This window comes from Panulirus ornatus, chromosome 47 (genome assembly GCF_036320965.1).
Source record: "Panulirus ornatus isolate Po-2019 chromosome 47, ASM3632096v1, whole genome shotgun sequence".
Lineage (NCBI taxonomy): Eukaryota > Metazoa > Arthropoda > Malacostraca > Decapoda > Palinuridae > Panulirus > Panulirus ornatus.
In genome coordinates, this window is record NC_092270.1 from 6323529 (window position 1) to 6339578 (window position 16050).

The 16050-nt window shown below is 42.9% G+C and overlaps 1 protein-coding gene across 1 annotated transcript in view; it reads right to left on the reverse strand.

Annotated features, from left to right (window-relative positions):
• Positions 1 to 16050, reverse strand: part of wal (electron transfer flavoprotein subunit alpha wal) — a 40035-nt gene that overhangs the window by 1748 nt on the left and 22237 nt on the right. The window contains exon 8 of the mRNA XM_071689581.1: positions 3943 to 4083. Within this exon, the coding sequence (XP_071545682.1) occupies positions 3943 to 4083 (141 nt within the window). The remainder of the gene's footprint in view (positions 1 to 3942; positions 4084 to 16050) is intronic.

Here is a 16050-nt window from a genome sequence, read left to right on the forward strand (position 1 = left end):
TTTATTAACCACCTTTATTATATGAGTCAGTAGCTTCTTTTGAACTTTTATATAAGGTTCTTAGTTATTTCATTATTTTAACGAGATATATTCTTTTTCCAGTCATATGTACGGATGGTCATAAGTTGGAAATCATCTAGTACGTGTTTGGTAAGCCATGTGAAGTCCATACGGATGGAATAAAAAAGATTTTGAGCAATCACAGCCTGAACATACAGGAGGGTGAGTACAGAAGGGTGAGAGGCATGCAAGGAATAGTGAAGTCGAACAATGTGATATACCGGGGTCGATGTGCTGTCAGTGGACTGAACCAGAGCATGTGAAGCATCTGCGGTAAACCATGGAAAGGTCTTTGAGGCCTGATTATGGAAAGGGACCAGTGGTTTTAAGCATAAGACAGCTAGAGACTGTAAATGAATGTGGGCTTTTTTTTTTTTTTTGTTTTGTTTTCCCGGCACTACCATGCTGAAGCAGGGGGTAGCGATGCTATTTCCTGTGTGGCGGGGTAGTGCAGGAATGGCTGAAGGCAAGCAAGTATGAATATGTACATGTGTATATATGTAAAGATCTGTGTATGTACATGGATATGGGCATTTATGTATATACATGAGTGGATGAGCCATTCTTCATCTGCTTCCTGGCGCAACCTTGCTGATACGGGAAACAGCCACGCACGCATGTATATACATATACATGTGTACATGTATACATAAATTATATATATATATATCTTTCTTTCTTTCATACTATTCGCCATTTCCCACGTTAGCAAGGTAGCGTTAAGAACAGAGGACTGGGCCTCTGAGGGAATATCCTCACCTGGCCTCATTCTCTGTTCCGTCTTTTGGAAAATTAAAAAAAACGAGAGGGGAGGATTTCCAGCCTCCCGCTCCCTCCCCTTTTAGTCGCCTTCTACGACACGCAGGGAATATGTGGGAAGTATTCTTTCTCCCCTATCCCCAGGGATAATATATATATATATATATATATATATATATATATATATATATATATATATATATATTATTATACTTTATTGCTGTCTCCCGCATTAGCGAGGTAGCGCCAGGAAACAGACGAAAGAATGGCCCAACCCACCCACATACACATGTATATACATACACATCCATGCATGGACGTATACATACCTATACATCTCAATGTATACATATATATACACACTCAGACATATGCATATATTCACATGTACATAATTCATACTTTTTCTTTCTTTCATACTATTCGCCATTTCCCGCCTCAGTGAGGTAGCGTTAAGAACAGAGGACTGGGCCTCTGAGGAAACATCCTCATCTGGCCCCCTTCTCTGTTCCTTCCTTTGGAAAATAAAAATAAAAAAATAAATGAGAGGGGAAGATTTCCAGCCCCCCACTCCCTTCCCTTTTAGTCGCCTTCTACGACACGCAGGGAATACATGGGAAGTATTCTTTCTCCCCTATCCCCAGGGATGTAATTCATACTGTCTGCCCTTATTCATTCCCATCGCCACCCCGCCACACATAAAATGACAACCCCCTCCCCCTAAATGTGTGCAAGGTAGCGCTAGGAAAAGACAACAAAGGCCACATTCATTCACACTCAGTCTCTAACTGTCATGTACAATACACTGAAACCAAGGCCCCCTTTCTACATCCAGGCTCCAAATTGGAGGTGGAAAGATGAAGTGAAAAAGATTTTGAGCAATCAGGGCCTGAACATGCAGAAGGGTGAAAGGCATGCAAGGAATAGAGTGAACTGGAATGATGTGGTATACCAGGGTCGACATGCTGTCATTGGATTGGACCAGGGCATGTGAAGCGTCTGGGGTAAACCATGGAAAATTTTGTGGGGCCTGTATGTGGAAAGGGAGCTGTGGTTTCTGTTTCCATTGACAGCACGTCGACCCCGGATTACCACACCATTCCAATTCACTCTATTCCTTAAACACCTTTCACCCTCCTGCATGTTCAGGCCCCGATCACTCAAAATCTTCTTCACTCCATCTTTCCACCTCCAATTTGGTCTCCCACTTCTCTTTATCAATCTTTCCTCACTCATTCTTTCCATGTGACCAAACCATTCCAAAACACCCTATCCTGCTCTCTCAACCACACTCTTTTTACCACCACACATCTCTCTTACCCTTTCATTACTTACTCGATCAAATCACCTCACACCACATATTGTCCTCAAACATCTCATTTCCAGCACATCCACCCTCCTCCACCCATTTTTGCTTTCCCAGATAAGGTTCTCGACTTCCACACATTCTTCAACGCTCCCAGAACTTTTGCCCCCTCCCCCACCCTATGATCCACTTCCGCTTCCATGGTTCCATCCGCTGCCAGATCCACTCCCAGATATCTAAAACACTTCACTTCCAGTTTTTCTCCATTCAAACTTACCTCCCAATTGACTTGTCCATCAACCCTACTGTACCTAATTACCTTGCACTTATTCACATTTACTCTCAGATTTCATCTTTCACACACTTTACTAAACTCAGTCACCAGATTCTGCAGTTACTAACCCGAATCAGCCACCAGCGCTGTATTATCAGCGAACAACTGACTCACTTCCCAAGCTCTCTCATCCACAATAGACTGCACACTAGCCCCTCTCTCCAAAACTCTTGCATTCACCTCCCAAACAACCCCATCCATAAATTAAACAACCATGGAAACATCACACACCCCTGCCGCAAACCAACATTCACTGAGAACCAATCACTTTCCTTTCTTCCTACACATACACATGCCTTACATCCTCGATACAAACTTTTCACTGCTTCTAACAACTTGCCTCCCACACTTTATATTCTTAATACCTTCCACAGAGCATCTCTATCAAAATGCTACATACAAATCCATTTGCTTTTCTAAGTATTTCTTCTATACATTTTTCAAAGCAAACACCTGATCCACACATCCTCTACCACTTCTGAAACCACACTGCTCTTCCCCAATCTGATGCTCTGTACATGCCTTCACCCTCTCAATCAATACCCTCCCATATAATTTCCCAGGAATACTCAACAAACTTATACCTCTATTTTGAGCACTCAATTTTGCCAAGCCTCAGGCACCTCACCATGAGTCATACATACATTAAATAACCTTACCAACTAGTCAACAATACAGTCACCCCCTTTTAATAAATTACACTGCAATACCATCCAAACCCACATTTGTGAGGTAGCATTAAGAACAGAGGACCGAGCATTTGAGGAAATATCCTTACTTGGCCCCCTTCTCTGTTTCTTTTTTTGGAAAAGTAGAAAACGAGAGGGGAGGATTTCCAGCCTACCCGCTCCCTCCCCCTTTAGTCGCTTTCTACGAAATGCAGGGAATACATGGGAAGTATTCTTTCTCCCCTATATATAATGTCGTTAGTGTCGGATGTTGTGCTTGCTAGCAAACCTAGTAAGGTACTAACAACTGAGGGGAATTTGAAGAACTAGGCATAAATTAATACTTTGGAGACCTCTCTCTTGACATCTGTGCATGCCTCTGCTATCCCAGGGCTGCACTGCCAACATGGTTCATGCAAGATTGATATTCCATCCACACCAGCCGGGTTTTGTGAAACACTGGTTCTCTGTCATTCCTGCAATCCACTGGACTGACTGGTTTTTTAAAGATTTTGACTCCGGCCCAACTGAAAACCTTTGAGGGTTAATAATGCAGGATGGAGAGGTGGAGAAGACTTAGTATACTTGCTGTGAAGAATAAGAAAAACCGTAAGTCATAAAACAATGCAACCATAATACAACTAATCCTTAAGAGACACCAAGAGTATGCACAACTACCTGTCTCCCTCCTATCCCAAAGTTTTTATCAATACTATAATTACAAATATCACGTCATAAAATTGATAAACTAGTTCACTGAACTCTGCTACAACTATCAACTGACCAAATCCTTAAAAGTACACTGTGGCACTTACCTGAAAAATGGGGGCCTCAGGATCCTTGTTAATGGCTACAATAGTCTTTGAATCCTTCATTCCAGCCAAGTGTTGAATTGCTCCACTGATGCCTACAGCTATATACAATTCAGGGGCCACAATCTTACCAGTCTGCCCAACCTGAAAGAGAAATGCACTTCAATTAAAAGTTATTTCCAAAAAGCCACTTCCTAAGGCTAAGCCTGAAGGAGAAAGAATAAAATAAAAAAAAGAAACAAAGGTTGTGTGCTAAGGATTAAAGGCCCTATCCGAAGCAAATCTTTGCTGAGCCCCTAAACAAGGCAGTTGAGGTTCCAGTGCAATAAACATGACAGCTAGAGACTTGAGTGGGAACAAATGCCTTTTTGTCTGTTTTCCTGGCGCTACCTCACTGAAGCAAGGGGGGAAGGTAGCGATGCTGTTTCCTGTTGGGAGGAGAAGCAACAGGAATGGATGAAGGCAATCAAGTACATGTGTATATATGCATAAGCACGTATATGTATATATACGTGTATATGAGAGGATGGGCCATTCATCATCTGTTTCCTGTTGCTACCTTGCTGATGCTGGAAATAGCAATTATGTATAATAAAATAAATAAATATTATTATTATTGTTATTATTATTTATCCCTGGGGATAGGGGAGAAAGAATACTTCCCACGTATTCCCTGCGTGTTGTAGAAGGCGACTAAAAGGGAAGGGAGCGGGGGGCTGGAAATCCTCCCCTCTCATTTTTTTTTTTAATTTTCCAAAAGAAGGAACAGAGAAGGGGGCCCGGTGAGGATATTCCCTCAAAGGCCCAGTCCTCTGTTCTTAACGCTACCTTGCTAATGTGGGAAATGGCAAATAGTATGAAAGAAAAGAAAGAGATTATTATTATCATTATTATTATACTTTGTTGCTGTCTCCCGTGTTAGCGAGGTAGCACAAGGAAACAGACAAAAGAATGGCCCAACCCACCCACATACAAATGTATATACATACACGTCCACACACACACATATACATACCTATACATCTCAATGTATACATATATATACACACACAGACATATATAAGGGGATAAGAGTGAGTGCTCAAATTACAGAGGTATATAAGTTTGTTGAGTATTCCTGGTAAATTATGTGGGAGGGTATTGATTGAGAGGGTGAAGGCATGTACAGAACATCAGATTGGGGAAGAGCAATGTGGTTTCAGAAGTGGTATGTGAGAAATACTTAGAAAAGCAAATGGATTTGTATGTAGCATTTATGGATCTGGAGAAGGCATATGATAGAGTTGATAGAGATGCTCTGTGGAAGGTACTAAGAATATATGGTGTGAGATGCAAGTTGTTAGAAGCAGTGAAAAGTTTTTATCGAGGATGTAAGGCATGTGTACGTGTAGGAAGAGAGGAAAGTGATTGGTTCTCAGTGAATGTAGGTTTGCAGCAGGGGTGTGTGATGTCTCCATGGTTGTTTAATTTGTTTATGGATGGGGTTGTTAGGGAGGTGAATGCGAGAGTTTTGGAAAGGGGCAAGTATGCAGTCTGTTGGGGATGAGAGAGCTTGGGAAGTGAGTCAGTTGTTGTTGGCTGATGATACAGCACTGGTGGCTGATTCATGTAAGAAACTGCAGAAGCTGGTGACAGAGTTTGGTAAAAAGTGTGAAAGAAGAAAGTTAAGAGTAAATGTGAATAAGAGCAAGGTAATTAGGTGCAGTAGGGTTGAGGGTCAAGTCAATTGGGAGGTAAGTTTGAATGGAGAAAAACTGGAGGAAGTAAAGTGTTTTAGATATCTGGGAGTGGATCTGGCAGTGGATGGGACCATGGAAGCGGAAGTAAATCATAGGGTGGGGGAGTGGGCGAAAATCCTGGGAGCCTTGAAGAATGTGTGGAAGTCGAGAACATTATCTCCGAAAGCAAAAATGGGTATGTTTGAAGGAATGGTGGTTCCAACAATGTTTTATGGTTGCAAGGCGTAGGCTATGGATAGAGTTGTGCGCAGGAGGGTGGATTTGCTGGAAATAAGATGCATGAGGACAATATGTGGTGTGAGGTGGTTTGATCGAGTAAGTAATGTAAGGGTAAGAGAGATCTGTGGAAATAAAAAAAGCGTGGTTGAGAGAGCAGAAGAGGGTTTTTTGAAATAGTTTGGGCACATGGAGAGAATGAGTGAGGAAAGATTGACCAAGAGGATATATGTGTCAGAGATGGAGGGAACGAGGAGAAGTGGGAGACCAAATTGGAGGTGGAATGATGGAGTGAAAAAGATTTTGAGTGATCAGGGCCTGAACATGCAGGAGGGTGAAAAGGCGCGCAAGGAATAGAGTGAATTGGATCAATGTGGTATACTGGGGTCGACGTGCTGTCAATGGATTGAATCAGGGCATGTGAAGCGTCTGGGGTAAACCATGGAAAGTGTGCGGGGCCTGGATGTGGAAAGGGAGCTGTGGTTTCGGGCATTATTATATGACAGCTGGAGACTGAGTGTGAGCGAATGGGGCCTTTGTTGTCTTTTCCTGGCGCTGCCTCGCGCACATGAGGGGGGAGGGGGATGTTATTCAGTGTGTGACGGAGTGGCGATGGGGGTGAGTAGGGGCAGACAGTGTGAATTATGTGCATGTGTGTGTATATATGTGTGTACGTTGGGATGTGTGGGTGTGTATGTTTGCGTGTGTGTGTGTGTGCATGTGTGTGGGGGTTGGGCCATTTCTTTCGTCTGTTTCCTTGCGCTACCTCGCAGGCGCGGGAGACAGCAACAAAGCAAAATAAAAAATATAATATATATATATATATATATATATATATATATATATATATATATATATATATATATATATATATATATGAGAAACTGCAGAAGCTGGTGACTGAGTTTGGTAAAGTGTGTGAAAGAAGAAAGTTAAGAGTAAATGTGAATAAGAGCAAGGTAATTAGGTACAGTAGGGTTGAGGGTCAAGTCAATTGGGAGGTAAGTTTGAATGGAGAAAAACTGGAGGAAGTAAAGTGTTTTAGATATCTGGGAGTGGATCTGGCAGCGGATGGAACCATGGAAGCGGAAGTGGATCATAGGGTGGGGGAGGGGGACGAAAATCCTGGGAGCCTTGAAGAATGTGTGGAAGTCGAGAACATTATCTCGGAAAACAAAAATGGGTATGTTTGAAGGAATAGTGGTTCCAACAATGTTGTATGGTTGCGAGGCGTGGGCTATGGATAGAGTTGTGCGCAGGAGGATGGATGTGCTGGAAATGAGATGTTTGAGGACAATGTGTGGTGTGAGGTGGTTTGATCGAGTAAGTAACGTAAGGGTAAGAGAGATGTGTGGAAATAAAAAGAGCGTGGTTGAGAGAGCAGAAGAGGGTGTTTTGAAATGGTTTGGGCACATGGAGAGAATGAGTGAGGAAAGATTGACCAAGAGGATGTATGTGTCGGAGGTGGAGGGAACGAGGAGAAGTGGGAGACCAAATTGGAGGTGGAAAGATGGAGTGAAAAAGATTTTGTGTGATCAGGGCCTGAACATGCAGGAGGGTGAAAGGAGGGCAAGGAATAGAGTGAACTGGATCGATGTGGTATACGGGGGTTGACGTGCTGTCAGTGGATTGAATCAGGGCATGTGAAGTGTCTGGGGTAAACCATGGAAAGCTGTGTAGGTATGTATATTTGTGTGTGTGGACGTATGTATATACATGTGTATGGGGGTGGGTTGGGCCATTTCTTTCGTCTGTTTCCTTGCCCTACCTCGCAAACGCGGGAGACAGCGACAAAGCAAAAATATATATATATATATATATATATATATATATATATATATATATATATATGTAGGAGATAGGGGAGAAAGAATACTTCCCATGCATTCCTCACGTGTCGTAGAAGGCGACTAAAGGGGATGGGAGCGGGGGGCCAGAAACCCTCCCCTCCTTGTATTTTAACTTTCTAAAAGAGGAAACAGAAGAAGGAGTCACACGAGGAGTGCTCATCCTCCTCGAAGGCTCAGATTGGGGTGTCTAAATGTGTGTGGATGTAACCAAGCTGAGAAAAAAGGAGAGATAGGTAGTATGTTTGAGGAAAGGAACCTGGATGTTTGGGCTCTGAGTGAAACGAAGCTAAAGGGTAAAGGGGAAGAGTGGTTTGGGAATGTCTTAGGAGTAAAGTCGGGTTAGTGAGAGGACGAGAGCAAGGGAAGGAGTAGCACTACTCCTGAATCAGGAGTTGTGGGAGTATGTGATAGAGTGTAAGAAAGTAAATTCTAGATTGATATGGGTAAAACTGAAAGTTGATGGAGAGAGATGGGTGATTATTGGTGCATATGCACCTAGGCATGAGAAGAAAGATCATGAGGCAAGTGTTTCGGAGCAGCTGAATGAGTGTGTTAGTGTTTTTGATGCACAAGACCGGGTTATAGTGATGGGTGATTTGAATGCAAAGGTGAGTAATGTGGCAGTTGAGGGTATAATTGGTATACATGCAGTGTTCAGTGTTGTAAATTGAAATGGTGAAGAGCTTGTAGATTTATGTGCTGAAAAAGGACTGGTGATTGGGAATACCTGGTCTAAAAAGCGAGATATACATAAGTATACGTATGTAAGTAGGAGAGATGGCCAGAGAGCATTATTGGATTACGTGTTAATTGATAGACGCACGAGAGACTTTTGGATGTTAATGTGCTGAGAGGTGCAACTGGAGGGATGTCTGATCATTATCTTGTGGAGGCGAAGGTGAAGATTTGTGGGGGTTTTCAGAAAAGAAGAATGTTGGGGTGAAGAGAGTGGTGAGAGTAAGTGAGCTTGGGAAGGAGACTTGTGTGAGGAAGTACCAGGAGAGAATGAGTACAGAATGGAAAAAGGTGAGAACAAAGGAGGTAAGGGGAGTGGGGGAGGAATGGGATGTATTTAGGGAAGCAGTGATGGCTTGCGCAAAAGATGCTTGTGGCATGAGAAGCGTGGGAGGTGGGTTGATTAGAAAAGGTAGTGAGTGGTGGGATGAAGAAGTAAGATTATTAGTGAAAGAGAAGAGAGAGGCATTTGAACGATTTTTGCAGGGAAAAAATGCAAATGAGTGGGAGATGTATGAAAGAAAGAGGCAGGAGGTCAAGAGAAAGGTGCAAGAGGTATAAAAGAGGGCAAATGAGAGTTGGGGTGAGAGAGTATCATTAAATTTCAGGGAGAATAAAAAGATGTTTTGGAAGGATGTAAATAAAGTGCGCAAGACAAGGGAGCAAATGGGAACTTCAGTGAAGGGGGCTAATGGGGAGGTGATAACAAGTAGTAGTGATGTGAGAAGGAGATGGAGTGAGTATTTTAAAGGTTTGTTGAATGTGTTTGATGATAGAGTGGCAGATATAGGGTGTTTTGGTCGAGGTGGTGTGCAAAGGGACAGGGTTAGGGAAAATGATTTGGTAAATAGAGAAGAGGTAGTAAAAGCTTTATGGAAGATGAAAGCCAGCAGTGGAATTTATTAAAAAAGGGGGTGACTGTATTGTTGACTGGTTGGTAAGGTTATTTAATGTATGTATGATTCATGGTGAGGTGCCTGAGGATTGGCGGAATGCTTGCATAGTGCCATTGTACGAAGGTAAAGGGGATAAGAGTGAGTGCTCAAATTACAGAGGTATAAGTCTGTTGAGTATTCTTGGTAAATTATATGGGAGGGTATTGATTGGGAGGGTGAAGGTGTGTACAGAGCATCAGATTGGGGAAGAGCAGTGTGGTTTCAGAAGTGGTAGAGGATGTGTGGATCAGGTGTTTGCTTTGAAGAATGTATGTGAGAAATACTTAGAAAAACAAATGGATTTGTATGTAGCATTTATGGATCTGGAGAAGGCATATGATAGAGTTGATAGAGATGCTCTGTGGAAGGTTTTAAGAATATATGGTGTGGGAGGCAAGTTGTTAGAAGCAGTGAAAAGTTTTTATCGAGGATGTAAGGCATGTGTGCGTGTAGGAAGAGAGGAAAGTGATTGGTTCTCAGTGAATGTAGGTTTGCGGCAGGGGTGTGTGATGTCTCCATGGTTGTTTAATTTGTTTATGGATGGGGTTGTTAGGGAGGTGAATGCAAGAGTTTTGGAAAGAGGGGCAAGTATGAAGTCTGTTGGGGATGAGAGAGCTTGGGAAGTGAGTCAGTTGTTGTTTTGCGGCAGGGGTGTGTGATGTCTCCATGGTTGTTTAATTTGTTTATGGATGGGGTTGTTAGGGAGGTGAATGCAAGAGTTTTGGAAAGAGGGGCAAGTATGAAGTCTGTTGGGGATGAGAGAGCTTGGGAAGTGAGTCAGTTGTTGTTGGCTGATGATACAGCGCTGGTGGCTGATTCATGTAAGAAACTGCAGAAGCTGGTGACTGAGTTTGGTAAAGTGTGTGAAAGAAGAAAGTTAAGAGTAAATGTGAATAAGAGCAAGGTTATTAGGTACAGTAGGGTTGAGGGTCAAGTCAATTGGGAGGTAAGTTTGAATGGAGAAAAACTGGAGGAAGTAAAGTGTTTTAGATATCTGGGAGTGGATCTGGCAGCGGATGGAACCATGGAAGCGGAAGTGAATCATAGGGTGGGGAGGGGGCGAAAATTCTGGGAGCCTTGAAGAATGTTTGGAAGTCGAGAACATTATCTCGGAAAGCAAAAATGGGTATGTTTGAAGGAATAGTGGTTCCAACAATGTTGTATGGTTGCGAGGCGTGGGCTATGGATAGAGTTGTGCGCAGGAGGGTGGATGTGCTGGAAATGAGATGTTTGAGGACAATATGTGGTGTGAGGTGGTTTGATCGAGTAAGTAATGTAAGGGTGAGAGAGATGTGTGGAAATAAAAAGAGCGTGGTTGAGAGAACAGAAGAGGGTGTTTTGAAATGGTTTGGTCACATGGAGAGAATGAGTGAGGAAAGATTGACCAAGAGGATATGTGTCAGAGGTGGAGGGAACGAGGAGAAGTGGGAGACCAAATTGTTGGTGGAAGGATGGAGTGAAAAAGATTTTGGGTGATCGGGGCCTGAACAGAACATGCAGGAGGGTGAAAGGCGTGCAAGGAATAGAGTGAATTGGAACGATGTGGTATACCGGGGTTGACGTGCTGTCAATGGATTGAACCAGGGAATGTGAAGCGTCTGGGGTAAACCATGGAAAGTGTGTTGGGCCTGGATGTGGAAAGGGAGCTGTGGTTTCGGTGCATTATTACATGACAGCTAGAGACTGAGTGTGAACGAATGGGGCCTTTGGTGTCTTTCGTAGCACTACCTCGCACACATGAGGGGGGAGGGGGATGTTATTCCATGTGTGGTGAGGTGGCGATGGGAACAAATAAAGGCAGACAGTATGAATTATGTACATGTGTATATATGTATATGTCTGTGTGTGTATATATATATATGTACATTGAGATGTATAGGTATGTATATTTGCGTGTGTGGACGTGTATGTATATACATGTGTATGTGGGCGGGTTGAGCCATTCTTTCGTCTGTTTCCTTGCACTACCTCGCTAACGCAGGAGACAGCGACAAAGCAAAATAATAATAAAAAATAAAATATATATATATATATATATTATCCCTGGGGATAGGGGATTAAGAATACTTCCCACGTATTCCCTGCGTGTCGTAGAAGGCGACTAAAAGGGGAGGGAGCGGGGGGCTGGAAATCCTCCCCTCTCGTTTTTTTTTTTAATTTTCCAAAAGAAGGAACAGAGGGGGCCAGGTGAGGATATTCCAAAAAAGGCCCAGTCCTCTGTTCTTAACGCTACCTCGCCAACGCGGGAAATGGCAAATAGTTTAAAAGAAAAAGAAAATATATATATATATTATTTTGCTTTGTCGCTGTCTCCCGCGTCAGCGAGGTAGCGCAAGGAAACAGACGAAAGAATTGCCCAACCCGCCCACATACACATGTATATACATACACATCCACACATGCAAATATACATACCTATACATCTCAATGTATATACATACACACACTGACATATACATATATACACATGTACATAATTCATACTGTCTGCCTTTATTTGTTCCCATCGCCACCTCGCCACACATGGAACAACAACCCCCTCCCCCCTCATGTGTGCAAGGCAGCGGTAGGAAAGACACCAAAGGCCCCATTCGTTCACACTCAGTCTCTAGCTGTCATGTAATAATGCACTGAAACCACAACTCCCTTTCCACATCCAGGCCCCACACACTTTCCATGGTTTACCCCAGACGCTTCACATTCCCTGGTTCAATCCATTGACAGCACGTCAACCCCGGTATACCACATCGTTCCAATTCACTGTATTCCTTGCATGCCTTTCACCCTCCTGCATGTTCAGGCCCCGATCACCCAAAATCTTTTTCACTCCATCCTTCCACCTCCAATTTGGTCTCCCACTTCTCCTCGTTCCCTCCACCTCAGACTCATATATCCTCTTGGTCAATCTTTCCTCACTCATTCTCTCCATGTGACCAAACCATTTCAAAACACCCTCTTCTGCTCTCTCAACCATGCTCTTTTTATTTCCACACATCTCTCACCCTTACATTACTTACTCGATCAAACCACCTCACACCACATATTGTCCTCAAACATCTCATTTCCAGTACATCCACCCTTCTGCACACAACTCTATCCATAGCCCACACCTCGCAACCATACAACACTGTTGGAACCACTATTCCTTCAAACATACCCATTTTTGCTTTCTGAGATAATGTTCTCAACTTCCAAACATTCTTCAAGGCTCCCAGAATTTTCACCCCCTCCCCCACCCTACGGTTCACTTCCGCTTCCATGGTTCCATCCGCTGCCAGATCCACTCCCAGATATATAAAACACTTTACTTCCTCCAGTTTTTCTCCATTCAAACTTACCTCCCAATTGACTTGACCCTCAACCCTACTGTACCTAATAACCTTGCTCTTATTCACATTTACTGTTAACTTTCTTCTTTCACACACTTTACCAAACTCAGTCACCAGCTTCTGCAGTTTCTTACATGAATCAGCCACTAGCACTGTACCATCAGCCAACAACAACAGACTCACTTCCCAAGCTCTCTCATCCCCAACAGACTGCATACTTGCCCCTCTTTCCAAAACTCTTGCATTCACCTCCCTCACAACCCCATCCATAAACAAATTAAACAACCATGGAGACATCACACACCCCTGCCGCAAACCTACATTCACTGAGAACCAATCACTTTCCTCTCTTCCTACACGTACACATGCCTTACGTCCTCGATAAAAACTTTTCACTGCTTCTAACAACTTGCCTCCCACACCATATATTCTTAAAACTTCCACAAAGCATCTCTATCAACTCTATCATATGCCTTCTCCAGATCCATAAATGCTACATACAAATCCATTTCTTTTTCTAAGTATTTCTCACATACATTCTTCAAAGCAAACACCTGATCCACACACCCTCTACCACTTCTGAAACCACACTGCTCTTCCCCAATCTGATGCTCTGTACACGCCTTCACCCTCTCAATCAATACCCTCCCATATAATTTACCAGGAATACTCAACAAACTTATACCTCTGTAATTTGAGCACTCACTCTTATCCCCTTTGCCTTTGTACAATGGCACTATGCAAGCATTCCGCCAATCCTCAGGCACCTCACCATGAATCATACATACATTAAATAACCTTAACAATACAGTCACCCCCTTTTTTAATAAATTCCACTGCAATACCATCCAAACCTGCTGCTTTGCTGGCTTTCATATTCCGTAAAGCTTTTACTACCTCTTCTCTATTTACCAAATCATTTTCCCTAACCCTCTCACTTTGCACACCACCTCAACCAAAACACCCTATATCTGCCATTCTATCATCAAACACGTTCAACAAAACTTCTCCTTCTCACATCACCACTACTTGTTATCTTATCACCTCCCCATTAGCCCCCTTCACTGAAGATCCCATCTGCTCCCCCGTCCTACGCACTTTACCTCCTTCCAAAACATCTTTATATTCTCCCTGAAATTTAATGATACTCTCTCACCCCAACTCTTATTTGCCCTCTTTTTCACCTCTTGCACCTTTCTCTTGACCTCCTGCCTCTTTCTTTTATACCTCTCCCACTCATTTGCATTTTTTCCCTGCAAAAATCTTTCAAATGCCTCTCTCTTCTCTTTCACGAATAATCTTACTTCTTCATTCCACCACTCACTGCCTTTTCTAATCAACCCACCTCCCACACTTCTCATGCCACAAAGTCTCTCTTTCGTGCATCTATCAATTAACACGTAATCCAATAACGCTCTCTGGCCATCTCTCCTACTTACATGTGCATACTTATGTATATATATATATATATATATATTTTTTTTTTTTTTTTTTTTTTTTTTTTTATATACTTTGTCGCTATATATATATATATATATATATATATATATATATATATATTTTTTTTGCTTTGTCGCTGTCTCCCGCGTTTGCGAGGTAGCGCAAGGAAACAGACGAAAGAAATGGCCCAACCCACCCCCATACACATGTATATACATACGTCCACACACGCAAATATACATACCTACACAGCTTTCCATGGTTTACCCCAGACGCTTCACATGCCTTGATTCAATCCACTGACAGCACGTCAACCCCGGTATACTACATCGCTCCAATTCACTCTATTCCTTGCCCTCCTTTCACCCTCCTGCATGCTCAGGCCCCGATCACACAAAATCTTTTTCACTCCATCTTTCCACCTCCAATTTGGTCTCCCTCTTCTCCTCGTTCCCTCCACCTCCGACACATATATTCTCTTGGTCAATCTTTCCTCACTCATTCTCTGCATGTGCCCGAACCATTTCAAAACACCCTCTTCTGCTCTCTCAACCACGCTCTTTTTATTTCCACACATTTCTCTTACCCTTACGTTACTTACTCGATCAAACCACCTCACACCACACATTGTCCTCAAACATCTCATTTCCAGCACATCCATCCTCCTGCGCACAACTCTATCCATAGTCCACGCCTTGCAACCATACAACATTGTTGGAACCACTATTCCTTCAAACATACCCATTTTTGCTTTCCGAGATAATGTTCTCGACTTCCACACATTCTTCAAGGCTCCCAGAATTTTCGCCCCCTCCCCCACCCTATGATACACTTCCGCTTCCATGGTTCCATCCGCTGCCAGATCCACTCCCAGATATCTAAAACACTTCACTTCCTCCAGTTTTTCTCCATTCAAACTCACCTCCCAATTGACTTGACCCTCAACCCTACTGTACCTAATAACCTTGCTCTTATTCACATTTACTCTTAACTTTCTTCTTTCACACACTTTACCAAACTCAGTCACCAGCTTCTGCAGTTTCTCACATGAATCAGCCACCAGCGCTGTATCATCAGCGAACAACAACTGACTCACTTCCCAAGCTCTCTCATCCCCAACAGACTTCATACTTGCCCCTCTTTCCAAAACTCTTGCATTCACCTCCCTAACAACCCCATCCATAAACAAATTAAACAACCATGGAGACATCACACACCCCTGCCGCAAACCTACATTCACTGAGAACCAATCACTTTCCTCTCTTCCTACACGTACACATGCCTTACATCCTCGATAAAAACTTTTCACTGCTTCTAACAACTTGCCTCCCACACCATATATTCTTAATACCTTCCACAGAGCATCTCTATCAACTCTATCATATGCCTTCTCCAGATCCATAAATGCTACATACAAATCCATTTGCTTTTCTAAGTATTTCTCACATACATTCTTCAAAGCAAACACCTGATCCACACATCCTCTACCACTTCTGAGACCACACTGCTCTTCCCCAATCTGATGCTCTGTACATGCCTTCACCCTCTCAATCAATATCCTCCCATATAATTTACCAGGAATACTCAACAAACTTATACCTCTGTAATTTGAGCACTCACTCTTATCCCCTTTGCCTTTGTACAATGGCACTATGCACGCATTCCGCCAATCCTCAGGCACCTCACTATGAGTCATACATACATTAAATAACCTTACCAACCAGTCAACAATACAGTCACCCCCTTTTTTAATAAATTCCACTGCAATACCATCCAAACCTGCTGCCTTGCCGGCTTTCATCTTCCGCAAAGCTTTTACTACCTCTTCTCTGTTTACCAAATCATTTTCCCTAACCCTCTCACTTTG